The sequence below is a fragment of the Lycium barbarum genome, chromosome 8, assembly GCF_019175385.1.
Source record: "Lycium barbarum isolate Lr01 chromosome 8, ASM1917538v2, whole genome shotgun sequence".
NCBI lineage: Eukaryota > Viridiplantae > Streptophyta > Magnoliopsida > Solanales > Solanaceae > Lycium > Lycium barbarum.
This window is the reverse complement of record NC_083344.1, coordinates 48,882,936-48,910,423: the sequence shown is the minus strand read 5'-3', so window position 1 is coordinate 48,910,423 and position 27,488 is coordinate 48,882,936. Positions and strand designations below refer to the sequence as shown.

The 27,488-nt window shown below is 38.5% G+C and overlaps 1 protein-coding gene across 1 annotated transcript in view; it reads left to right on the top strand.

Moving 5' to 3' along the window:
- The first annotated feature begins 5,024 nt into the window (after positions 1-5,024).
- LOC132607815 (uncharacterized) overlaps positions 5,025-27,488 on the top strand; it is a 40,957-nt gene continuing 18,493 nt past the window's right edge. The window contains exons 1-6 of the mRNA XM_060321894.1: positions 5,025-6,068; positions 6,186-6,315; positions 6,349-6,650; positions 6,792-7,085; positions 7,164-9,781; positions 25,157-25,526. Coding sequence (XP_060177877.1) covers positions 5,051-6,068; positions 6,186-6,315; positions 6,349-6,650; positions 6,792-7,085; positions 7,164-9,781; positions 25,157-25,526 — 4,732 coding nt within the window. The 5' untranslated portion in view covers positions 5,025-5,050. The remainder of the gene's footprint in view (positions 6,069-6,185; positions 6,316-6,348; positions 6,651-6,791; positions 7,086-7,163; positions 9,782-25,156; positions 25,527-27,488) is intronic.

Below are 27,488 nucleotides of genomic sequence, written 5' to 3'. Positions count from 1 at the left end.
TCGTGCTTTGGGAAATTGGCAACACTACTTGTGGCCTAAAGAGTTTGTAATTCGGACCGACCATGAGTCCTTAAAGCATCTTAAGGCCCAAGGTAAGTTGAACAAAAGGCATGCCAAATGGGTTGAATTCCTTGAAACCTTCCCTTATGTAATCCAATACAAAAAGGGAAAGGAGAATGTAGTGGCGGATGCCCTATCAAGGAAACATGTTTTGATTAATACCTTGTCTTCCAAATTGATGGGTTTTGAAAGCTTGAAGACATTGTATCCCGAGGACCCCGTCTTTGCCAAAATCTTTCTAGATTGCGAAGAATGGGAAAGGGAGAGGTGGATTAGGGATAGGTCTTCTACTTCCTATTCCAAGTTTGATGGTTTCTTGTTCAAGAACAAGCGACTATGTGTGCCCATGAGCTCTTGGAGGGAGTTATTTGTGAGAGAGGCACATAATGGGGGATTGATGGGACATTTTGGGATTGATAAGACTTTGGGGATTCTTGAGGAACAATTTTATTGGCCTCATATGCGGAGGGATGTGGCTAAGATTTGTGGCCAATGCATTGAATGTCGCGGCGCCAAGTCTAGACTCCTTCCCCATGGTTTGTATACCCCTCTCCCCACCCCTCAACAACCTTGGGTTGATATTTCAATGGATTTTGTGTTGGGTTTGCCTAGAACCAAAAGGGGTAAAGATAGCATCTTTGTTGTGGTTGATCGATTTTCTAAAATGGCTCATTTCATTGCTTGTCATAAAGTTGATGATGCTCCTCATGTTGCCTCTTTGTTTGTTGAACATGTGGTAAAGTTGCATGGTATTCCCAAAACCATTGTGAGCGATAGGGATCCAAAATTCCTTAGCCACTTTTGGAAAGAATTGTGGGGACGACTTGGTACTAAATTGTTGTTTTCTACCTCTTGTCACCCACAAACCGATGGCCAAACCGAAGTTGTCAATAGGACCTTGGGTTCTATGCTTAGGGCCATGGTTAAAGGAAAATTAACATCTTGGGAAGATCAATTGCCTTTGGTTGAATTTGCTTACAATAGAGTCATTCATAGCACTATTGGCATGTCACCTTTTGAAGTCGTTTATGGTTTTAACCCCCTAACCCCTTTAGATCTAACCCCTTTATCTCAAGATGTTGTGTTGAGTTTAGATGGAAACAAACGAGCCGAGGCCATGAAGAAGTTGCATGAGAAGGTGAGGCTTCACCTTGAGAAAAAGAATCAAGAAACGGCCAAGAGAGCAAACAAGGGCCGCAAACGAGTTGTGCTTGAACCGGGTGATTGGGTTTGGGTACATTTCCGAAAGGAGAGGTTTCCCAACAAAAGAAAGACCAAGTTGATGCCTAGAGGAGATGGTCCATTTGAAGTACTTGAACGACTCAATGATAATGCATACAAAATTGATCTTCCACCCGAATACCAAGTTCATAACACCTTCAATGTGTGTGATCTCTCTCCTATGGTGGTGCAAGATGTTGATCCCTTAAATTTGAGGACAAATTCTCTTCAAGAAGGGGAGAATGATACAACTCGAATGGCATCAAGACCTTTTACAAGGAGCCAAGCGAGGGAACTTCAAGCTATGCAAGCATTGTTCATGAGGAGGGACATACTTGAATACACTCTAACACCTTTCCGGGGATTGCAAGTGTTCATGATAGCATGGGAGGATGGTTTGGAGAAGAGGTTGGAACATGGTCATACTTTCAATGTGACTATTACTTGAAGATTTGCAAATTCAAGTTTTGTTCCCAAAAGAAGACACCCAAACAAGGCCCTTACTTCATTAAGGGTAAAAGTGTAATAGTGTAGTTGTCTTCTTTTGAACCTTAGTATAAGTAGTAGTCTATTTCATTTGGAAGACTTAGTCTATGTTGAATATTGATGTCTTGAAATTGTGAACTCTTTTGAGTGTTGAGAGCTTGCTAAGCTAGAGATTGTGAATCTTGTGAGAGGATTGGTTATTAGGGTATCAAATCCCTATTGGTCATCCTAAGAGTTTGGTGCTCTTTAGCTCCTAAATTAGAGGTCAAGTTAATTCAAGAACTTTGGTTGCTAATTTGGGTCTTTAGTTGTGTCAAATTATCTATCCTTTATGTTTCTTGTCCTTTTTTCTTCATTTTTGTATGGAATATTGTATCACTAACACTTTTTCACAACTTTATTTGACAACTTTTGGATCAAATGGCCTTTTGGAGAGTCTTCTTCCTTATGAAGATTTCAAGGTCTTCAAGAACACAAGAACACTTCAAAAATTCAACCACCCTCAAATCAACTCCAAATTGGCTCAAATTTCGGATTTAAGTTCTCTTTAATGTAGAGAACAAAGCCCAATAGGTTTCAACCTTTAACTTCACCTTCTTCAACAAGACCCACTTTCAAGTTCTTGAAGCTTTGAAGCTCAACAATGATGGAACGCAAACCCTAACTCCAAATGGATTCGAAATTGAAGATTTAGACTCTAGAAACACTAAGAAACTCTAATCTAACACTAGATTCAACAAAATCAACAAGAAAAATTCGATTTTTTTTTGTTGAATTTCAGATTTTTTTTTTGTTGAATCAAAACCCAAGATTAGATTTGGTGGAACAAATCTAAACTAAGCTCTGATACCAATTGATACAATAACGGATACGCGGAAGCAATAAATTAACAAGGAAAGTAAAGGATATAGATAGATTGATTGACACAAGAAAATGGAATTAAAAGCAACCTAAAGGTGTATCAAACCTAAAGACCTCAATTAATTAACATAAACAAGCACCAACCTCTTAGGATGACCTCAAGGGAATTGAATTCCCAAGCAACCAATCCTCTCACAATCAAAGATTCAACAAGAGCCATCCATGGCCTCTCTCATAAGTTTCTCTCTCTAGAGACAACTCTCAAAATCACTCATCTTTTCTTCCAAATGTCAAAAGTCCCCTAATGAAATGAAAGACAATGTATTTATACTAACTAAATAATAGAAGACCCTATTATTACATAAATGCCGTTAATGAGGCAAGGGCCTTGTTTGGCTAGTCTTGTGGAGATGGAAATCTTGAATTTGCGGATGTGCCTCTTGCGTATAGCCTTCCTTGCTCGGTGGCCACTTTAATGCTGTTCCATCTCCCATCCGTCCTCTCCATGCTATCATCCAAACTTTGGCTCTACGAGACGGTCCTTTAAGTGTCCTTGAGGCAACTCGTCTTGCATCATCTAGTGTACATGCCCGTAGCATATCTTCCAAAGTCTGAATAGTACGTTCGGCCTGTCCATCGGTCTGCGGATGAAATGCCGTGCTAAACTTCACTTGGGTACCTAGACCCTCTTGAAAAGACTTCCAGAACTTGGCTGTAAATTGGGCTCCTCTATCTGTGATAATGGATAGTGGAATACTATGGAGCCGCACAATTTCTTTGAGATACAACCTCGCATAATCTTCTGCTGAGTTTGTGGTTCTGACTGGAAGAAACTGAGCTGCTTTCGTCAATCTGTCCACAATCACCCATATGGAATCATACTTGCCTCGGGAACGAGGTAATCCTACAATAAAATCCGTATTGATAACTTCTGATAACAACGAGGTTAGGGAGATCCCAAATTTATAATTAAAATATAAGAAGTGCGGAAGCAAATATAGAAAAGAATCTAAAAAATAAAAAATAAAAGATATGGGAAATTCGAAGGAACAATCCACGAATTTCCAAGAACGTTAGTTCTAAAGTCTTGACAAGATCCAAGTAACAACGTATAGATTTATAGGAAGAAATCTAACGCCTTTACTTGAGATAACTAATCAAAAACAGTAGATTAGGATCCTGACCGCTTTGTGAGTAACTTAAGACAACAATTAGTTTTTAGAACTAACCGCCTTCGAAAGAATACCAAAAAGAAATCAAAGATATCAAGGAAGAAATTATCTTACTACCTTGAACTAGGAACTAGTTAGGTTGAAAGATAATTTCTTCCTTGATATCTTTGATTTCTTTTTGGTATTCTTTCGAAGGCGGTTAGTTCTAAATACTAATTGTTGTCTTAAGTTACTCACAAAGCGGTCAGGATCCTAATCTACTGTTTTTGATTAGTTATCTCAAGTAAAGGCGTTAGATTTCTTCCTATAAATCTATACGTTGTTACTTGGATCTTGTCAAGACTTTAGAACTAACGTTCTTGGAAATTCGTGGATTGTTCCTTCGAATTTCCCATATCTTTTATTTTTTAGTTTTTAGATTCTTTTCTATATTTGCTTCCGCACTTCTTATATTTTAATTATAAATTTGGGATCTCCCTAACCTCGTTGTTATCAAGTGGTATCAGAGCGGTTCTATCAAGATTCCGTTCTTGATAATCTTGGGGAATTCTTGAAAAAAAAAAAAAAAAAAGAGCAAAAAAAAAAAAAGTACTGTAGCAGTGAACAGTGACGAAAAAAATTAGTGTTTGCTTTCAAGAAATTTCTTCCATCTTATTTGTTTTCTAAAGATTAAGATAGAAAACAAGAAGAGGGGATCCTAGATCTTTAAAGATAAGAAGCAATCAATTTTTTTTTCTTACTCCTTTTTATCTTGTTTAAAAAAAAAAAAAAAGTCCTTTTGTTCGAGTCTTGTTTCAACTAAATTCTAATTCTTTCTAGGATTGGTTCTTCACTTTCTTTAGTGCCCCAAAATTCTTTATTTTACTACCAAGGGTTTGAATCTAGTGGGGTTTAATTATAAATCCATAAAGTGTTTTTCCAAAGGTTATTTGAGTGGAAAAAGGCAAGAGTGAGTGAGAACAATTGAGAAAAAAAAAAAGCCAAACTTTGAGTGATAAACTATTGTTTTTGAGATGACTAATACAGGTAGTAGTGATGATGAAAGGAGGGCTCGCCAAGAAGCCGAGATCCGAGGAAGAAATGACTTCACTCTACAAGCTATGCACCAACAATTCGAAAGATGGACCTTGCAATTTCAAGAGATCAAGGATGCCATTGCTGAACAAAATGAGACAATAGCTGAACTTAGGAGGGGAGGTCAACATGTTGTCCAACCACAAAATAATCCTAGGCCTCAAAATAGAAGAAATATGCCCCATGGCCCCATTGTAAATCAAGAAAACCCTATAGATGATTTTGTTGATGATCTTGATGTAAATCTAGATAGGGTAGGGAGAGATAGGAGGGGACAACGAGGAAGAGTGGAAGATGATAACATCAATAGCATAAAGATGAAGATGCCAACTTTCAAGGGCACAAGAGATCCAGACTTGTACCTTGATTGGGAGCGGAAAGTTGAAGCCATTTTTGATTGTCACAACTATTCTGAAGCTAAGAAGGTAAAACTTGCCGTTGTTGAATTTTCTGACTATGCTTCTATTTGGTGGAAAAAGCTTACAAGGGATAGACAACAAGATGGAGAACCACCCATTGCTACTTGGGCTGAGATGAAGAGAGTCATGAAGAAGAGGTTCGTGCCTTCCCACTTTCAAAGAGACCTACAAATGCGTCTTCGAAGATTGGAGCAGGGAACCATGACTGTTGATGAATACTTCAAAGCTATGGATATGGCTATGATCCAAGCTAATTGTGTAGAAGATGAAGAGGCCACTATGGCTAGATTTCTTAATGGTTTAAATAAAGAAATAGCTGATGTAGTAGAGATACAACAATATGTAACTTTAGATGAGTTAGTGGATATGGCTGTAAAATTAGAAAAGCAAATTAAAAGAAAGCAGCAAGCTAGCTCATGGAGGAGTCAGCCAAACACCAATTCAAAGAAGCCATGGCCGAAACAAGATGTGACTTCTAGGCCTCAAGAAGGCAAGGGGAAGGCCAAAGTAGATGAAAAGGAGGGAGGTAAAACTTTTAATCCTAAATCACCAAAACCTTCTAGTTCTATTCAATGTTACAAATGTCATGGAAGAGGGCATATGATGCATGAATGTCCAAATAGAAGAAATATTCTCATGAAAGAAGATGGAGAGTATGAGAGTGAAAAAAGTGAGGTAGAGGAAGAAGAGGGAGGTGTGAGTGAAGATGATGTAGAGTTGCCTAATAGTGGTTTTGTTGGGGTAGCTAGGAAGATTCTTGATGGAGAAAATGAGAGTAAAAAAAGTGAGAAAGAGGAAGAAGAGGGAGGTGTGAGTGAAGATGATGTAGAACTTCCTTTTAATGATAGTTTGGTTGCAGTAGTTAGGAGGATTATGGCTATCAATTTGGGAGTCAATAGTGAAGAACAAAGGGAAAATATATTCCATACTAGGTGTGGGATAAGGGGGAGAACTTGTTCTATGATTATTGACAGTGGTAGTTGTGCTAATGTAGTGAGTTCACACTTGGTAGATACGTTAGGGCTTGCATGCATGAAACACCCTAAGCCCTATAGACTCCAATGGTTGAATGATAGTGGTGAACTGAAAGTCAACAAACAATGCATGATTTCATTCAATGTTAGCAGGTATGAGGATGATACTCTTTGTGATGTCATTCCTATGCAAGCTTGTCATATCTTGCTTGGTCGTCCATGGCAGTTCGATAGGAATACTTTTCATGATGGAAGGAAGAACAGATATTCACTTGAGCTTAATGGCAAGAAGTATACTCTTGCACCTTTAACACCTTCTCAGGTGTTTGAAGATCAAAAGAGATTGAGGGAATCAATGGGAAAACAAAGGGGACAGAAAAAAGGTGAGCTTGAGGGAAAAGAAATGAAAGATGGCCAAGAGAGAGAGAAAGAGGGCAGCAACTTAAGCAAAGAGGTAAAAGAGGGTTTGAGTGGAAAAAAAGAAAGTTTTGGTGAGAGGAAAGAGGCTAAGGGAAAGAAAAAAGAGAGTCTCTATATAAAAGCCAAAGAGTGTTTGAATGCAAGAAAAGAGGGACAGCCCATAATACTACTTACTTACAAAGAAGTCTTGATTAATTCTGAGCTACTTACTTCTTCTTTGCCAAGTAGTGTTTTTTCTCTTTTGCAGGACTTTGATGATATCTTTCCTGAAGATATTCCTAAAGGTCTTCCACCTTTGCGTGGAATTGAACACCAAATTGACTTTGTGCCTGGTGCACAGATTCCAAATAGGCCTGCTTATAGGAGTAATCCTGAAGAGACAAAGGAGTTGCAAAGGCAGGTTGAAGAGTTGCTTAAAAAAGGGTTTGTGCGAGAGAGCTTGAGTCCTTGCTCAGTTCCTGTTCTATTGGTGCCCAAAAAAGATGGATCTTGGAGGATGTGCGTGGATTGTCGAGCTATCAACAAGATTACGGTAAAGTATCGTCATCCTATTCCTCGTCTTGATGACATGTTGGATCAATTGCATGGGTCCAAAATCTTTTCTAAAATTGATCTAAAAAGTGGTTACCATCAGATTCGAATGAATCCTGGAGATGAATGGAAAACTGCTTTTAAGACCAAATATGGGCTTTATGAGTGGTTAGTTATGCCTTTTGGCTTGACTAATGCACCCAGCACGTTCATGAGATTGATGAATCATGTTTTTAAGGATTTTCATGGAAAGTTTGTGGTGGTTTATTTTGATGATATCTTGATCTTTTCTAAAACTCTAGATGAGCATGTAGAACACCTAAAACAAGTTTTTGAAGTTCTTAGAAAACAACAATTGTTTGCTAATCTCAAAAAGTGTGCCTTTTGTGTGGATCGTGTGGTATTCTTGGGTTTTGTGGTCAGTTCTAAGGGAGTTGAGGTTGATGAAGAGAAAATCAAGGCAATTAGAGAGTGGCCTAAACCTAAGAGTGTAACTGAGGTTAGAAGTTTTCATGGGCTTGCTAGTTTTTATAGGAGATTTGTTAGAGATTTTAGCACCATTGCTGCTCCTCTAACTGAAGTTATCAAGAAAGATAAGGGTTTTACATGGGGGAAAGACCAAGATGATGCTTTTAACTTGTTGAAAGAAAAATTATGTTCTGCTCCTCTTTTGCAATTACCTAATTTTTCTAAGTCTTTTGAGGTTGAATGTGATGCTTCTGGAAAAGGAATAGGTGCTGTTTTAATGCAGGAATCCAAGCCTATTGCATACTTTAGTGAAAAGTTGAGTGGAGCTACATTGAACTACTCAACTTATGACAAAGAGCTCTATGCTTTGGTAAAGGCTTTAGCTACTTGGCAGCATTATTTGTGGCCTAGAGAGTTTGTGGTTAAGACTGATCATGAATCCTTGAGATATTTGAAGAGCCAAGGTAAGCTTAATCGTAGGCATGCAAAATGGGTTGAATTTATTGAAACTTTCCCATATGTGATTGCTTACAAGCAAGGAAAGGAGAATGTGGTTGCTGATGCACTGTCAAGAAGGTATGTCTTAGTCTCTACTCTTACTTCTAAGCTGATGGGTTTTGATCAAATCAAGGGCCTTTATGCTAATGATTCTGATTTTGGCAAGGTTTTTGCAGAATGTAAGTTGGGTCCTTATGAACGGTTTAATCTTCAAGATGGATTTCTTTTTAAGGAAAATAAATTGTGTATCCCTAATTGCTCTTTGCGTGAATTGTTTGTTAGGGAAGCACATTGTGGTGGACTCATGGGACACTTCGGAGTGCCCAAAACATTGGATATACTTGCTGAACATTTCTTTTGGCCAGGCATGCGAAAGGATGTTGAGAAAGTGTGCTCTCAATGTCTTGAATGTAAACAAGCCAAATCGAAAGTGTTACCACATGGTCTTTATACTCCTTTACCTGTTCCCACTTCCCCTTGGCTTGATATTTCCATGGATTTTGTGTTAGGTTTGCCTAGAACTAAGCATGGTAAGGACAGTATATTTGTGGTGGTAGATAGATTTTCAAAAATGGCTCGCTTTATTCCATGTTTGAAGACTAATGATGCATCACATGTGGCTGATCTGTTTGTAAAAGAAGTGGTTAAATTACATGGTATACCTAAAACTATTATTAGTGATAGGGATGCTAAGTTTTTAAGTCACTTTTGGAGAGTTCTTTGGGGAAAGTTGGGAACTAAACTACTATTTTCTACGTCTTGTCACCCGCAAACTGACGGGCAAACAGAAGTAGTTAATAGGACTTTAGGGAATATGTTGAGGGCTGTTCTAAAAGGAAAATTAACATTTTGGGAAGAACATTTGTCCATGGTAGAGTTTGCCTATAATAGAACTGTCCATTCTTCTACAGGTAAGTCTCCTTTTGAAGTTGTTTATGGCTTTAATCCCCTCACCCCCCTTGATTTGCTGCCTTTGCCTACTGATAATATTGTTAATCTTGATGGTAGGAAGAAGGCTGAAATGATGAAGAAGATTCATGAACAAACAAAGCTTGCAATTGAGCGGAAGAATGAGCAGACTGCCTTAAGGAGAAATAAGGGGCGAAAATCTGTTATTTTTAAGCCCGGGGATCAAGTATGGGTGCATTTCAGGAAGGAAAGGTTTCCTGCCAAAAGAAGATCCAAACTAGACCCAAGAGGAGATGGTCCATTTGAAGTCCTTGAAAGGATTGGAGACAATGCTTACAAACTTGATCTTCCTAGTGAGTATCAAGTTAGTGCTACTTTCAATGTTTCTGATCTTTCCTTATTTGATGCAGGTTTAAATTCGAGGACGAATTCATCTCAAGAAGAGGGGAATGATAGCATCCATGGTAGCTCAGAATTATTGAAGGACGTGGATGAAGATTTGGAAGTTCCAAGAAGACCCATGACAAGATCTCAAACGAGGAAATTGCAAGACATGCTTAATGGGCTGCAATCAACAATTCAAAAGTGTCTTATGAGGAAGAAGAGCTCCAGCCCAATTCAGATTTTTTCCTCAAGTCTTATACTTATTTGGAGGCCCAAATTAAAGTCCAAAGTGAGATGGAATGAGGTCCAAATCAGCCCCAAAAGAAGAAGTTTCCAGCAGCCCAAAATTAGCCCAAATATTATTATTTTCTAGAATAAATATTTAATTGTTGTTTTTAATCTATCTATGTTGACTTGCATTGGTCCAAGTGTGGGTAGTCTTCTAGGTTGTTTTAATCTATGTTGACTGCCTTGGTCCAAGTGTGGGAAGTCTTCTATGCTTCTAGGGAAGATAATTCCCATTTATTTCTATTTTGACTAGCTCCTTCTTTACAACTATATAAAGGGGTGATTGTCATTCATTGTAAAGCAGATTTTGAAGAATATATTATATTGAGAGTTCTTTTGAACCTTTGTGGCATTACTTTAGGATTTATCTTTCAACCTAACTAGTTCCTAGTTCAAGGTAGTAAGATAATTTCTTCCTTGATATCTTTGATTTCTTTTTGGTATTCTTTGGAAGGCGGTTAGTTCTAAATACTAATCGTTGTCTTAAGTTACTCACAAAGCGGTCAGGATCCTAATCTACTGTTTTTTATTTGTTATCTCAAGTAAAGGCGTTAGATTTCTTCCTATAAATCTATACGTTGTTACTTGGATCTTGTCAAGACTTTAGAACTAACGTTCTTGGAAATTCGTGGATTGTTCCTTCGAATTTCCCATATCTTTTATTTTCTAGTTTTTAGATTCTTTTCTATATTTGCTTCCGCACTTCTTATATTTTAATTATAAATTTGGGATCTCCCTAACCTCGTTGTTATCAAGTGAAGGTTGAAAGATAATTTCTTCCTTGATATCTTTGATTTCTTTTTGGTATTCTTTCGAAGGCGGTTAGTTCTAAATACTAATTGTTGTCTTAAGTTACTCACAAAGCGGCCAGGATCCTAATCTACTGTTTTTGATTAGTTATCTCAAGTAAAGGCGTTAGATTTCTTCCTATAAATCTATACGTTGTTACTTGGATCTTGTCAAGACTTTAGAACTAACGTTCTTGGAAATTCGTGGATTGTTCCTTCGAATTTCCCATATCTTTTATTTTTTTAGTTTTTAGATTCTTTTCTATATTTGCTTCCGCACTTCTTATATTTTAATTATAAATTTGGGATCTCCCTAACCTCGTTGTTATCAACTTCCCATTTCCACGTAGGAATTTCTATTGCTTGCAATAATCCTCCTGGGTTTGGATGTTCGATCTTTACTTGTTGGCAATTTGGACATTGGGCTACAAATTCTGCTATGTCTCTCTTCATGCCATCCCACCACTTTATTAATTTGAGATCATGATACATCTTTGTTGCACCTGGGTGAATAGAATACCAAGAATAATGGGCTTTTTCCAAAATTTGACCGCGCAACTCTGCAGCATTCGGCACACATAGCCTGCCTCGGTATCTAAGAATTCCATCCATAGAAACTTCAAATGGGGACTTCTCTTTTTCATGAGATGCATCTCTATAATGGCTCAATTGAGGATCTTCATATTGCTGCTCTCTCACTTCCATATACAAGGACGAAATTGTGGGATTATTAACACTAACTCCTGCATCACCTGAATCAACTAAACATACTCCAAGATTAGATAGTTGGTGGAGCTCATGAATCAATTCTTTCTTCTCCAAAGGAACTTCATATAGGCTGATACAATTCGAGTGGCATCAAGACCTTTTACAAGGAGCCAAGCGAAGGAACTTCAAGCGATGTAAGCATTGTTCATGAGGAGGGACATACTTGAATACACTCTAGCACCTTCCCGGGGATTGCAAGTGTTCATGATAGCATGGGAGGATGGTTTAGAGAAGAGGTTTGAAGATGACCATACTTGCAATGTGGCCATTACTTGAAGATTTGCAAATTCAAGCTTTGTTCCCAAAAGAAGACACCCAAACAAGGCCCTAACTTCATTAAGGGTAAAAGTGTAATAGAGTAGTTGTCTTCTTTTGAGCCTTAGTATAAATAGTAGTTTGTTTCATTTAGAAGACTTAGTCTATGTTGAATATTGATATCTTGAAATTGTGAACTCTTTTGAGTGTTGAGAGCTTGCTAAGCTAGAGATTGTGAATCTTGTGAGAGGATTGGTTATTAGGGTATCAAATCCCTATTGGTCATCCTAAGAGTTTAGTGCTCTTTAGTTCTTAAATTAGAGGTCAAGTTAATTCAAGAACTTTGGTTGCTAATTTGGGTCTTGAGTTGTGTCAAATTATCTATCCTTTACTTTTCTTGTCCTTTTTTCTTCATTTTCGTTTTGAATATTGTATCAATTGGTATCAAAGCTTAGTTTAAGTTTGTTCTACCAAATCTAATCTTGGATTTTGATTCAACAAAAAAATAAAAAAAATAAAAAATCCGAAATTCAAAAAAAAAATAAAAAAAAAATCGGATTTTCTTGTTGATTTTGTTGAATCTAGTGTTAGATTAGAGTTTCTTAGTGTTTCTAGAGTCTAAATCTTCAATTTCGAATCCATTTGGAGTTAGGGTTTGTGTTCCACCATTGTTGAGCTTCAAAGCTTCAAGAACTTGAAAGTGGGTCTTGTTGGAGAAGGTGAAGTTGAAGGTTGAAACCTAATGGGCTTTGTTGTCTACATTGAAGAGAACTTAAATCCGAAATTTGAGTCAATTTGGAGTTGATTTGAGGGTAGTTGAATTTTTGACTTGTTCTTGTGTTCTTGAACACCTTCAAATCTTCATAAGGAAGAAGACTCTCCAAAGGGCCATTTGATCCAAAAGTTGTCAAATTTGTTTATGATTTTTGCGGAAAAAAAAATCGAATTGGCCCATATGCGACACTACATGCGAGTCGCATGTTGAACCTGCGAGTCGCAGGTTGTGTCGCACTTGATGACAGAGAGTTGGGATTTTGGTGGCAGCATGTGCGACTCGCATATTCCATCGCATGTTGAGCATGCGAGTCGCATCTCGTGTCGCATCCTGTGACAGAGAGTTGATCCTTTGGCTGCCTCATCTGCGAAACGCATATTACCCTCGCATGTTGAACATGCGAGTCGCATGTGATGCACCGGTGTCGCATGTTGCGCATTTCAGGTTTTTCCAACTTTAATTCTCTTTGATTCCATTTCTCAAAACAAAAAAAATTGGGGCTTCCCGGTCGTGTTTCCAAGTTATCACTTACCCGGGCCCGAAATTTTAGTTATTTTTCCGATTTTTGCACTCAATTTTCTTGTGTCTCTCAACTAGTAGCCGTTTAGTAGTTGTTCCTACTTGTGTTTGCTAGTTCTTGTGTCCGCATTTCTTCGTGCCAATTCTTTCGTGCTTTTCTTCGTTTTTACTTCGTTGTTATAATTTCTTGGCTCAAGTGCGTTTGTTTTATTGAGTCATCTTCGTTCTTCTTGGTCTAACAAGAATTTATTCCAACCAAGAGTAGAATTTGAACCCTTGTGACTAGTCGACTTTAACAAGCACACAATCTTTGGCGGAAGCAATTTGTGAGGCAATCAAAGGTGCGCATACTTGAGCGCTTGTGAGTTGATTTTACTAATCTAACGTGAACGCTTGTTTTGTTGAGTGTATTAATAGGTACCATGGCTACTGAGGATGAAACTCGAGTTCCCACCGGGGAACTCACACTAGTTGATGTAATGAGAGCCTTACAAGCCTTGAACGATAAGGTGGATAGTATGGGTGGTCGAATGGAAAACTTGGGAAGTAGGGTGGAAGCAATTGAAGGAGACCGTAGGGAGGTCTCATATTCGCCCCAAGTGGCACAAGTGGAGCTACTCGAAGCACTTCACCTACATTGTCACCCGGCACCTTCCATCATCTATATAACCCCACTCCCCGAAACACTCCTCAAAACACGACTCTCACCCCACCAAACAACATTCCCATAGGCCAACGGGACAACCCACTCCCACCAGATCAAAATCCAAATGATCCACCCCTAAATGCACCAATGCCACCCCAAAACCGACCAAACATCCAACAACCAAATGAGGAAGAGATAGAGGAAGCTATTCATGAGCACGAACATTATGGTGACCAAGGTTGGAGGCAACGAGGGCAAGCACAAGGAGGTTATCGAGGGAGGGGTGGAAGACATGGTCCTAACCCTCACATGGGAAGACAAAGAGGGTACCAAGCTCGTGAAGGGTACCAAGGTCGTGACCATCAAGGTTATGATGGCGATGGAGATGTCAATGGGAATCACGGTTATGGAGGAGGGCGAGACACGAGTCTCAATTCCATTAAGGTTACTCTCCCATCCTTCAAAGGAAGTAGTGATCCCGATACATTCCTTGATTGGGTCATTGTGATAGAATCTTCTTGACGAATGACATGTCCGAGGTGAAAAAGGCGTCTTACGCCATTGCTCAATTCGAAGGTTATGCCTCCACGTGGTGGGAAACTCAAGTGAAGGCAAGAAGAATTATTGGACTCCCGCCCACACCTACTTGGGATGAATTGAAGGAGGCCATGCGGCGTAAGTATGTCACCGAACGCTACAAACAAGAACAACTCAAGAAGGTGTACACCTTAAGGCAAAACAAAAAGAGTGTGGAAGAATACTATGATGAGTTCCAAATTGTCAAGATGAGGATCGACTTTGACGAGGATGAATTAAATGCTATGACTCGGTTCCGAGCCGGGTTAAATGTGACATTGTCTCCCAAATGAGACTCCACAACTATGGGAGCATTGAAGAAACCCTTCAAGCGGCTATTGAAATAGAGGAGGGTCTCAAGGAAGACAAAATCAATAAGTCAAGGGGCTATGTGAGTTCATGGAACAATAACAAAGAACGAGGGGCTTTCTCCTCCAATTGGCAAAAGAATAAGGGCCCCATGCAAGAAGCCAAGAAACCATTTGTCAAGAATGCTCAAGTTGAGAAGCAAGTTGACAAACAACCTCCGAAATTTGCTCCAAAGGAAGGAGGTACGAAAACTCCTGTTCAATGTTTTAAATGTCATGGCTTCGGTCATAGAGCAAGCGAGTGCCCTAATCGTAGAGCGTTTATTTTGAGAGACACTTATAGTGAGGATGAGGAAGAATGTGAGGAAGCGGATGATGAGGGCAATCATGAGAATGAACTTCATGATAGTGAAGGGGATGGAGTTGAAGGTGATGATGAGCCTATTGTACCTCTCTATGTGGTGCGTAGGACCCCCTCCCAAGTGGGTGAGATCTATAACAAAATGAGGGAGTTGAAGGAGAAGGGTCATAGTGCATTGCAAAAAAAAATGCGGGGGATGAGGGAGTAGAGGAGAGTAGTTCTCAAGAGGTGAGTGCAAAGAAAGGAGAGCTTAGAGGAAAAACCAAGGTGTCACTTTTGGCGAATTGTGGGGAAATTAGGGAGGAATTGGGGGAGCGTCAACCGGTGATTCTCCTCATGCATAGGAACTATGCATTGCACACTAATGAACTAACCCCTTCTTTTCCTAGCTCTATGTCTTCTCTTTTGCAGGAATTTGATGATGTGTTCCCAACGGAACTCCCAAAGGGGTTACCACCTTTGAGGGGAATTGAACACCAAATTGACTTTGTTCCGGGGTCTCAATTGCCAAACAAACCGGCTTATAGAGCCAACCCAGATGACACTAAGGAGCTTCAAAGGCAAGTGGATGAGCTCTTTGAAAAGGGAGTTGTGCGAGAAAGTATGAGTCCTTGTGCCGTGCCCGTGATCTTGGTGCCAAAGAAGGATGGATCATGGCGCATGTGTGTTGATTGTCGAGCCATCAATAAGATAACGGTAAAGTATCGCCATCCCATACCTCGCCTTGACGACATGCTTGATGAGTTGAATGGTTTATGCATATTCTCTAAGGTAGATCTTAGGAGTGGGTTTCATCAAATCCGGATGAATCCCGGAGATGAGTGGAAAACCGCATTCAAGACCAAGTTTGGTCTATATGAATGGTTGGTGATGCCTTTTGGTCTCACTAACGCTCCTAGTACTTTCATGCGTTTGATGAATCATGTCATGAAACCTTTTATTGGCAAATTCGTGGTTGTTTACTTTGATGATATTGTGGTGTATAGTAAAACCATGGATAAGCATGTTTTTCACTTGAAATGTGTGTTTGAAGTGCTTAGACAAGAACAATTTTATGCTAATGTTGCTAAATGCTCTTTTTGTGTTGATGAAGTTGTTTTCTTGGGTTTTGTTGTGAGTTCAAGGGGTGTTGAGGTTGATGAATCCAAAATAGACGATATTAAGAATTGGCCAATTCCTAAATCCATTGGTGATGTTAGAAGCTTTCATGGATTGGCTAGTTTTTATAGACGGTTTGTTAAGGGGTTTAGTACCATAGCCGCTCCTTTGACTGAGGTAATCCGAAAGGATAGACCTTTTTCTTGGGGTGTGGAGCAAGCAAAGGCTTTTGAAACTCTAAAACAAATGCTTAGCTCCGCACCGTTGTTGCAATTACCCGATTTTGACAAAATCTTTGAAATTGAATGTGATGCTAGCAAAGTAGGTATTGGTGTCGTTTTGATGCAAGACCAAAAACCCATTGCCTATTTTAGTGAAAAGCTTAAGGGTGCGACGTTGAACTACTCCACCTATGATCTTGAATTGTATGCTTTGATTAGAGCTTTGGGTAATTGGCAACACTACTTGTGGCCTAAAGAGTTTGTGATTAGGACCGACCATGAGTCCTTAAAACATCTCAAGCCCCAAGGAAAGTTGAACAAAAGGCATGCTAAATGGGTTGAATTCCTTGAAACCTTCCCTTATGTAATCCAATACAAAAAGGGAAAGGAGAATGTAGTGGCGGATGCCCTATCAAGGAAACATGTTTTGATTAATACCTTGTCTTCCAAATTGATGGGTTTTGAAAGCTTGAAGACATTGTATCCCGAGGACCCCGTCTTTGCCAAAATCTTTCTAGATTGCGAAGAGTGGGAAAGGGAGAGGTGGATTAGGGATAGGTCTTCTACTCCCTATTCTAGGTTTGATGGTTTCTTGTTAAAAAACAAGCGTTTGTGTGTGCCCATGAGCTCTTGGAGGGAATTATTTGTGAGGGAGGCACACAATGGGGGATTGATGGGACATTTTGGGATTGATAAGACTTTGGGAATTCTTGAGGAGCAATTTTATTGGCCTCATATGCGGAGGGATGTGGCTAAGATTTGTGGCCAATGCATTGAATGTCGCGGCGCCAAGTCTAGACTCCTTCCCCATGGTTTGTATACCCCTCTCCCCACCCCTCAACAACCTTGGTTTGATATTTCGATGGATTTTGTGTTGGGTTTGTTTGCCTAGAACCAAAAGGGGTAAAGATAGCATCTTTGTTGTGGTTGATCGATTTTCTAAAATGACTCATTTCATTGCTTGTCATAAAGTTGATGATGCTCCTCATGTTGCCTCTTTGTTTGTTGAACATGTTGTAAAGTTGCATGGTATTCCCAAAACCATTGTGAGCGATAGGGATCCAAAATTCCTTAGCCACTTTTAGAAAGAATTGTGGGGACGACTTGGGACTAAATTGTTGTTTTCTACCTCTTGTCACCCACAAACCGATGGCCAAACCGAAGTTGTCAATAGGACCTTGGGTTCTATGCTTAGGGCCATGGTTAAAGGAAAATTAGCATCTTGGGAAGATCAATTGCCATTGGTTTAATTTGCTTACAATAGAGTCATTCATAGCACTATTGGCATGTCACCTTTTGAAGTGGTTTATGGTTTTAACCCCCTAACCCCTTTAGATCTAACCCCTTTATCTCAAGATGTTGTGTTGAGTTTAGATGGAAACAAACGAGCCGAGGCCATGAAGAAGTTGCATGAGAAGGTGAGGCTTCACCTTGAGAAAAAGAATCAAGAAACGGCCAAGAGAGCAAACAAGGGTCGCAAACGAGTTGTGCTTGAACGGGGTGATTGGGTTTGGGTACATTTCCGAAAAGAGAGGTTTCCCAACAAAAGAAAGACCAAGTTGATGCCTCGAGGAGATGGTCCATTTGAAGTACTTGAACGACTTAATGATAATGCCTACAAAATTAATCTTCCATCCGAATATCAAGTTCATAACACCTTCAATGTTTGTGATCTCTCTCCTATGGTGGTGCAAGATGATGATCCCTTAAATTTGAGGACAAATTCTCTTCAAGAAGGGGAGAATGATACAATTCGAGTGGCATCAAGACCTTTTACAAGGAGCCAAGCGAAGGAACTTCAAGCGATGCAAGCATTGTTCATGAGGAGGGACATACTTGAATACACTCTAGCACCTTCCCGGGGATTGCAAGAGTTCATGATAGCATGGGAGGATGGTTTAGAGAAGAGGTTTGAAGATGACCATACTTGCAATGTGGCCATTACTTGAAGATTTGCAAATTCAAGCTTTGTTCCCAAAAGAAGACACCCAAACAAGGCCCTAACTTCATTAAGGGTAAAAGTGTAATAGAGTAGTTGTCTTCTTTTGAGCCTTAGTATAAATAGTAGTTTGTTTCATTTAGAAGACTTAGTCTATGTTGAATATTGATATCTTGAAATTGTGAACTCTTTTGAGTGTTGAGAGCTTGCTAAGCTAGAGATTGTGAATCTTGTGAGAGGATTGGTTATTAGGGTATCAAATCCCTATTGGTCATCCTAAGAGTTTGGTGCTCTTTAGTTCCTAAATTAGAGGTCAAGTTAATTCAAGAACTTTGGTTGCTAATTTGGGTCTTGAGTTGTGTCAAATTATCTATCCTTTACTTTTCTTGTCCTTTTTTCTTCATTTTCGTTTTGAATATTGTATCATAGGCTGCCCATAGATCGGCGGCTAAGCGCATCAGCTACTACATTTGCCTTTCCAGGGTGGTATAAAATATTCACATCATAGTCTTTCAATAATTCTAACCACCGCCTCTGTCGCAGATTCAACTCTTTCTGTTTGAAAATGTATTGGAGACTCTTGTGATCTGTATAGATACCAACACGCACACCATACAGGTAATGTCTCCACATCTTTAACGCATGAATAACTGCAGCCAATTCGAGATCATAAGTTGGGTAGCTCTTTTCATGTTTCCGTAGCTGCCTCGAAGCATAAGCAATGACTCTACCGTGCTGCATCAATACGCATCCTAACCTAACACCAGAAGCATCACAGTACACAACATAACCATCTGGCCCTTCTGGAAGTATTAAGACAGGAGCTGAGGTTAATTTGTCCTTCAACTCCTGGAAACTACGCTCACAAGCATCATTCCACTGAAATTTAGCTGACTTTTGGGTCAGCTTTGTCAATGGGGCGGAAATAGATGAGAAGCCCTCTACAAATCTTCTATAATATCCTGCCAATCCCAGAAAACTACGAACTTCTGTAGGCGTCGTAGGCCTTGGCCAATTCTTCACAGCTTCAATTTTCTGAGTATCAACTCTAATGTCATCATCTGAAATAACATAACCCAGAAATGTTACAGAATTTAGCCAAAACTCGCACTTTGAAAATTTTACATATAATTCTCGGGCTCGAAGAATCCCCAGAACGATACGTAAATGATCTGCATGCTCTGATTCTGTGCGAGAGTATACTAGAATATCATCAATGAATACTATCACGAATAAATCCAAGAGTGGCTTGAATACATTATTCATCAAATTCGTAAACACTGTCGGGGCATTAGTTAACCCAAATGACATCACCCGGAATTCATAATGACCATATCTCGTTCTGAAAGCTGTTTTGGGAATATCTTCTTCTCTAACTCTCACTTGATGATAACCCGACCTCAAATCTATTTTAGAAAACCATTTGGCACCCTGTAATTGATCAAACAATTCATCAATCCTTGGAAGAGGATATTTGTTCTTTATTGTCACCTTATTCAACTGCCTATAATCAATGCACATTCGTAGGGAGCCATCTTTCTTCCTTACAAATAGAACAGGTGCTCCCCACGGTGATGAACTGGGTCTAATAAACCCCTTTTCAAGCAAATCTTTCAACTGTGCCTTTAGCTCTTTCAATTTTGCCAGAGCCATTCCATACGGAGGAATAGAAATAGGCTTGGTGTCTGTCAACACATCGATGGCAAAATCAATCTCTCTTTCTGGGGGAAGGCCTGGAAGTTCATCTGGAAATACATCCGGAAATTCATTCACTACCGGAACGGATTGGAAAGTTGGCGACGTTGCTTCGGTGTCATGAACTCGGACTAGATGATAAATATAGCCCTTAACTATCATCTTTCTTGCCTTAAAGGTAGGAAATAAACCTACCTTTTAGAGACGCTGTATTACCCCATTCAAGCACGGGCTCTCCCGGAAATTGAAATCGAACTACTTTCAATCGGCAATCAACATTAGCATAGCACGAGGCCAACCAATCCATACCCATAATTACATCGAAATCTAACATTTCCAGCTCAACTAAATCAGCTTTAGTTTGGCGGTCACATATCATAATTACACAATCTTTGTACACTTGTCTAGCTATCACGGGATCACCAACCGGAGTAGATACCTCAAAAGGCTTAATTGGCTCGGTTTTCACCCCAATACTACCAGTAATATAAGAGAAGGTAGAACCCAGATCTATCAATGCCTACACATCATGGGAAAATATGCATAATGTACCTGTAACCACATCTGGGGAGGACTCAAGATCCCGTCGTCCGGCTAAAGCATAAATGCGGGGCTGAGTGGCACCTAAAGTAGATGCTCCCCCTCGGCCTCTGTCACGACCCAGCCCCGTGGGCCATGACTAGTGCCCGAGCAGGACACTCATATACGTACCTGTTAGATATAGTCAAACTAGACCTAAGAACAATATGGAAGCATGCAAAAGAACTCCAAAGGTCCATAACGTCGTCATATATACATATATCGATAACCTGTCTCCTGAGGAGTCACAACTAATCAAAACATAATATGATACGCAAGCCGACAAGGCTGCCACTACATGTTAATATGCTACGCAAGCCGACAAGGCTGCCACTACATATCAATACCATACGCAGGCCGACAAGGCTGCCCCTACAGACGAACATATCCATAGCACATCGTATAGACACAGCTGAACAAAACTTAAACACAACCCACACATATGTCTACAGACCTCTAAGAGTATTGATAGTGAAATATGACGGTACAGGGCCCCGCCGTACCCTTGGATAAACATATATATACATCAAAAGATTTGTACCAAAAGTCTAGGCTCCGGAACAATGGAGCTCTCCAAGACAGCTGAGTGGAAATCCTAAGCTGGAGGATCACCAAATTGAGTATCTGTACCTGCGGGCATGAAATGCAGCCCCCCGGAGAAAGGGGGTCAGTACAAGATATATACTGAGTATATAAAGCATGAAATACAATAAAGAGGATCGTGACTGAAGTAGAGATCACAGGAGACAAGTATGACATTCAAAATACCAATACACTTGCCTTATGAAATGTAAATCATGCATATCAATATCATATATCATACCCGGCCCATTATGGGACTCGGTGAATAAAGTCATCACATGCCATCCTTAGCGTCATAATCACATCATCATATAATCATATCATCATATCATCACATCATCATATCATCATATATATATATATATATATATATATATACCGTACCCGGCCCTCTAGTGAGGGACTCGGTGAATAATGCAGTGAAACTGTGCACGAAAACATACCCGGCCCGGGACTCGGTGAAAGATATAATGACAGTATGCATGAGCAGAGTAGTGAGTAACCATATGCAAATCAAATCATCATTTGGGACTCGATAGGATAGACAGAATGAACTAACACTTGAATATCAACGAAGGCAGTTATGTCAAGTATCCCTCGAACGTCATTATGAATTATGTCAAATGGGACTTCAAGAATCATAAACGTGTACCAATATGAAATAACTTATGAAAATCAAAGACGTTAACCACCCTAGTGTCTCTAAGAATAGGAGCTTATACATTCGTCGTTTGTTCATTTCACGTAAATCATGCAAAAAAGAAAGAAGGGTTAGCTTTACAAACCTTGTCGCTTCTCAAGTTAACACCAAATCAGATCCCGGGCTTCCCAATCTACAACAACATTATTGATATAAAGTATTAACTATAGCGCGCTCAAAATCCAAAGCCTAAGCTTGCACGTTACTTAACAAAATTCGGGCAGCATTTCCCCTGAAAACTTAACAATCCTCGGGATTCCAATTTAGCCAAGACATCAATCAAACTACCAACAACAACACTACCAAAGATTTCATATCAAACTAGAATTAAGTCCACCTTTAGATCACTCTCAAAACAGCCCACAATTACAATATTAACTCAATAACTTATCCGATTTCCCGCAATTATTTCATAATTCCCGTCTCTTAATTTAACTATGACCTGGACGAATTTAAATATATCTAATAGAGGAGAATTCTTACCTTATAATCCAAGAAATACTCTTCGTCAACCTTACTTCTCTTCGAAGAAAGCCCGAATTCAACAACGCGATAAAATGGAATAACGAGATCGAAATGGTGAATAAAACCCGAATAAAATGAGACTTTGATCTTCTTGAAATCTACAGGTTGTTGTATATAGGGAGTATTACATTGCTGCTATAAAGGGAGTATTACGTTGCTGCTACAGCTACGGATATCACCTTCAAAATAAAAACAACAATGTTGTTGCCTATTTACTCCATTTCTACATATGAAATACACAACCTCACATCTTAAAATATGCTGCTGCTCCTCTCTTCTCTTATTTCTTTAATCCATTACAAATGAATTGGAATAGGAATTTATATGTATAGCAACTCCTTTACACGTGGGCTCCCTAAAGTCACCCTTATTAATCTCTCTTAATCTTTTGCCACCTAACAACCTTATGTAGGTGTCATATTGCTGCTTTGTCACGTACTATGGGTATATATTTGTATATATATACTAGCACTTATCCAATTGACCCTAATTAATACCACAATTAATTCCTTTACTCTCCCACTTTATTTCAATATTTAACCAATTAATTTCTTGATCTCCATTCACTTAAATAGTATCTATTTTTAACATACCTCATGTGCTCATTATCATACTTATGGGATATAGCACTAGCCATAACACCTTTTGGCACACCCGAAATATTATTCCCAATCCCCGTCATCACACTTTTTGTCTTAAATCATTTTTGGACTTCATTCCTCGTATACACTGAGTTCTTTATTTTCATGCTTGAATATGACCAAATCCTACAGCCTCGGTAAAATTTGCTCATGTTGGACGGTTCCATTTCCTGGTACAAAAATACAGGGTATTATAGCTTGGACCGTATTTCACTCAAATAAACGTTGAAAGTGTTTATTTCTTGCATTTAGTTTTCTTTATGTTCTCTTACTAGATACTTGAAGTATTTGTCCATACTTAGAGTTGTCTAGTAATTTTGTGTCTATTTCTTTGTTTCGTGTTTTTTTTCTCTCTCTATTTTCATTGTGTATTTCTTATTTCCTGTCTGTCTAAGTTTTTTGTTGTCCTTTCTTTGTTTCAAAATCACTCATCTTCTCTTCCAAATGTCAAAAGTCCCCTAATGAAATGAAAGACAATGTATTTATACTAACTAACTAATAGAAGACACTACATTATTACAATTATACCCTTAATGAAGTAAGGGCCTTGTTTGGATGTCTTCCATGGAAGTGAAACTTGAAAAGGCTTGCATTTAAGTGCTAGCTCCTTTTGCATGCTATCTTCCATATCTTGAATGTGACGTTCTTGAAGCCTTCCATCCAAGCTATCTCCCATATCTTGAAGGCCATCCTATGTGGACCTCCCATGATCTTCAAAGACTCCATCTTCATGAAGCTCGATGGAGTTAGTCTTGTATCACTAATTGTTGTCTTAAGTTACTCACAAAGCGGTCAGGATCCTAATCTACTGTTTTTGATTTGTTATCTCAAGTAAAGGCGTTAGATTTCTTCCTATAAATCTATACGTTGTTACTTGGATCTTGTCAAGACTTTAGAACTAACGTTCTTGAAAATTCGTGGATTGTTCCTTCGAATTTCCCATATCTTTTATTTTCTAGTTTTTAGATTCTTTTCTATATTTGCTTCCGCACTTCTTATATTTTAATTATAAATTTGGGATCTCCCTAACCTCATTGTTATCAAGTGGTATCAGAGCGGTTTTATCAAGATTCCGTTCTTGATAATCTTGGGGATTTCTTGAAGATTTTTTTTTAAAAAAGTACTGTAGCAGTGAACAGTGACGAAAAAAAAAAGAAAAAAAAAGTTTAGTGTTTGCTCTTCAAGAAATTTCTTCCATTTATTTGTTTTCTAAAGATTAAGATAGAAAACAAGAAGAGGGGATCCTAGATCTTTAAAGCTAAGAAGCAATCAATTTTTTTTCTTACTCCTTTTATCTTGTTAAAAAAAAATCCTTTTTGTTCGAGTCTTGTTTCAACTAAATTCTAATTCTTTCTAGGATTGGTTCTTCATTTTCTTTAGTGCCCAAAATTCTTTATTTTACTACTAAGGGCTTTGATTCTAGTGGGGTTTAATTATAAATCCATAAAGTGTTTTCCCAAAGGTTATTTGAGTGGAAAAAGGCAAGAGTGCATGAGAATAATTGAGGGAAAAAGCCAAAAAAAAAAAAAAAAAAACTGAGTGATACGTTTCTTTAAAATAACTATGTCTTTCACAATTGCAAGAATTTATGATTATGAAGGATTGTCCAAGTGCGGTAGTAATCATGTGGTACTACCAAGATTGTGCATGTGTGCTACTAAAGAAACTTACCTACGATGGGAATACTATATGGAGCATATATTTGCTTGTAACAATTTTTGGGAGATGGAAAAATTGGAGTTTGCCACAAGAGCATTGTCCTTGAAATTACGGAAGTTAGTCGATGATTATCGTAACCCTCATTGGGTGAAATTTAATCGGCTACTTTTGACGTGGAGTGATTTAAAGGAGGAATTGAGGTGCATTCATTCTATAACACTGTCCCAAGATAAAGCTAACTCCAAAAGTCCTATTCGTTCCAATACGATGGTTAAGTATGTAATCTTCCAAGAGGAGGAGTCAAGTTGTGAACAAAAGAGTGACTCTTCATCATGTGTAACTTCTCTTACACTAACAGAAGTTCCTAAACCTCTAGAAAAAAGAGAAGATGAGAGAATAAAAGAAATGAATGAAAAAGAAAATGATAAGGAAGAGAGATACAAAATTGGGAGGAGTAAGGGAGTGCAAAATGTTAACTCAAGTGAGGAAAAAGGAAAGTTTCAGTTGAGAAAAATGAGTGAGTTATCACAAGAAAAGAATGGAGAGAAAAACAAAAGCAAGAGTGAAAAGAATGAGAGTGAAGGCAGAGATGTTAGAGCAAAAAGTGTTTTGTTACAAGAATTGAGAGAATCAAAAGAGAGCTTAAGTGAGAATGGTTCTTGTTTATCTTCTAACCTCCTTACTCTTTGTCTTTCTAGTGTTTTTGAATCTACATTGCAGGTTTCGGAACAAGCGCCCATGCGGTCTTTAGAACAGCAAAGAAAAGAGATAAAGATCTTATGTTGCCAAGAAGATTCCACAAAATTTTCAAGTGCTACATCACATGTAGACCAAGGTAGAGGATCCTTTAAGGAAGCAACTTGTGGTAAAATGGCTAAACCTAATACTGTATGTGCTTTAAAAGCCATTGAATGTGAAGGAATTGTAGGTAAGAGTTATGATAATTCAATTTTTGAATCTGTTGTTTCATCACCTATGGATGAGAGTTATGCTCCTTGTTTAGGTCACTCTTTATTTGACTCTAGTGATGCAGTTGTTGATGAGAACTCATTCATGTCTAATGTGTATGCTAGTAATCTTTTATTTGTAGCAATGGAAGGGGATATGACTAATCTCATTAGTCAAGGTTTTAAATTGTGGGATGATAATAAAGATGAGTTTGCAGTTTATTTTTGTCCACTTTGGGATACCAATGAAGGAAGAAAAGATGGTGAAATTCCCAATGAAGATAATGAGACACATGAAGCTTTTGGTGTCTTAGATATTAAGGAAGTTGAGCTAAATGCAGGATATAGTCACTCAAGTGTGGAAAAGGATAAGTGCTCACACATTGCTAATTTCACAATAGCTTTATCTTGTTTCGTCGATCCTTTTTTGCAGGTTTATTCCAAGACACTTCTTGAGGAAATTACTTTTGATCCATATCTTGATTATGGTATATCTAATGGTGAGGTTAAATTATTTAGCAAGAGCAAATATGGTATATTTTCCTTGTATTCATACGCTTTTGGTCTAGCTAATGACCCTCTGCAGTTTAAAGAGCTTATGAATTGTGTTTTTAGTGCTTGTGTTGGTGATTACATTTTCCTGTTAGCTGATGTTATACTTGGACATTTAAAAGGAGTGTTTGTGTATAAAAATAATAAGTGGATTAAATGGTTGCACGGTCACTACCTTGTGTTACTCATACCAAGTGGTTGTTGTGTTTTTCTACTTATTGTGATTATCATGTTGGTTGCAGGAAAATATCAAGATTCAAGGATGAGAATCATCTTTAAGAGAGGAAGAATGATAGCAACCATGAAGGCTCAAATGCATTAAATAGCAAATAAGGTCACCACCAAGATTCGAGACGAATCTTCTTTAAGAGGGGGAGAATGATAGCAGCCATGGAAGCTCAACTCCATTGAAGGACAAGGAAATGTTATGTCAAGATCAACGGGCTTCAATTAGCAATTAAAAAATTGTCTTGTGATGGCAGAAGAGCTCCAGCCCTATTCAGATTTTTTCCTCAAGTCTTACACCTATTTGGAGGCCCAAATTAAAGTCCAAAGTAAGATGAAATGAGGCCCAAATCAGCCCCAAAAGAAGAAGTTTCCAACAGCCCAAATTAGCCCAAATATTAGTTTCTAGAATAAATATTTAATTGTTGTTTTAATCTATGTTGACTTGCGTTGGTCCAAGTGTGGGTAGTCTTCTAGGTTGTTTTAATCTATGTTGACTGCCTTGGTCCAAGTGTGGGAAGTCTTCTATGCTTCTAGGGAAGATAATTCTCATTTATTTCTATTTTGACTAGCTCCTTCTTTACAACTATATAAAGGGTTAATTGTCATTCATTGTAAATCAGATTTTGAAGAATATATTATATTGAAAGTTCTTTTGAACCTTTGTGGCATTACTTTAGGATTTATCTTTCAACCTAACTAGTTCCTAGTTCAAGGTAGTAAGATAATTTCTTCCTTGATATCTTTGATTTCTTTTTGGTATTCTTTCGAAGGCGGTTAGTTCTAAATACTAATTGTTGTCTTAAGTTACTCACAAAGCGGTCAGGATCCTAATCTAATGTTTTTGATTTGTTATCTCAAGTAAAGGCGTTAGATTTCTTCCTATAAATCTATACGTTGTTACTTGGATCTTGTCAAGACTTTAGAACTAACGTTCTTGAAAATTCGTGGATTGTTCGTTCGAATTTCCCATATATTTTATTTTCTAGTTTTTAGATTCTTTTCTATATTTGCTTCCGCACTTCTTATATTTTAATTATAAATTTGGGATCTCCCTAACCTCATCATTGTTATCAGGTAGACAGGGAGGTGATCTTGATCCAGACTCGTAGGAGCTATTAGCTGACTTGAGAGCACTCCATTGTTCCGGAGGTGCCTTTGATTATTCTTTTGTGTACATATGTATATTTTGCGCACGACGGGGTCCTGTCCCGTCCCTATGTCTAGTACTCTAGTAGAGACTCGTAGATGCGCAATATGGGTTATATGGTCTCACGAGGTTGCCATTATGTATGTATGTATATATATATTATTTTGATAGCCGAGAGGCTTATGTATATGATAGTGTTTATGTTCTCAGAAGG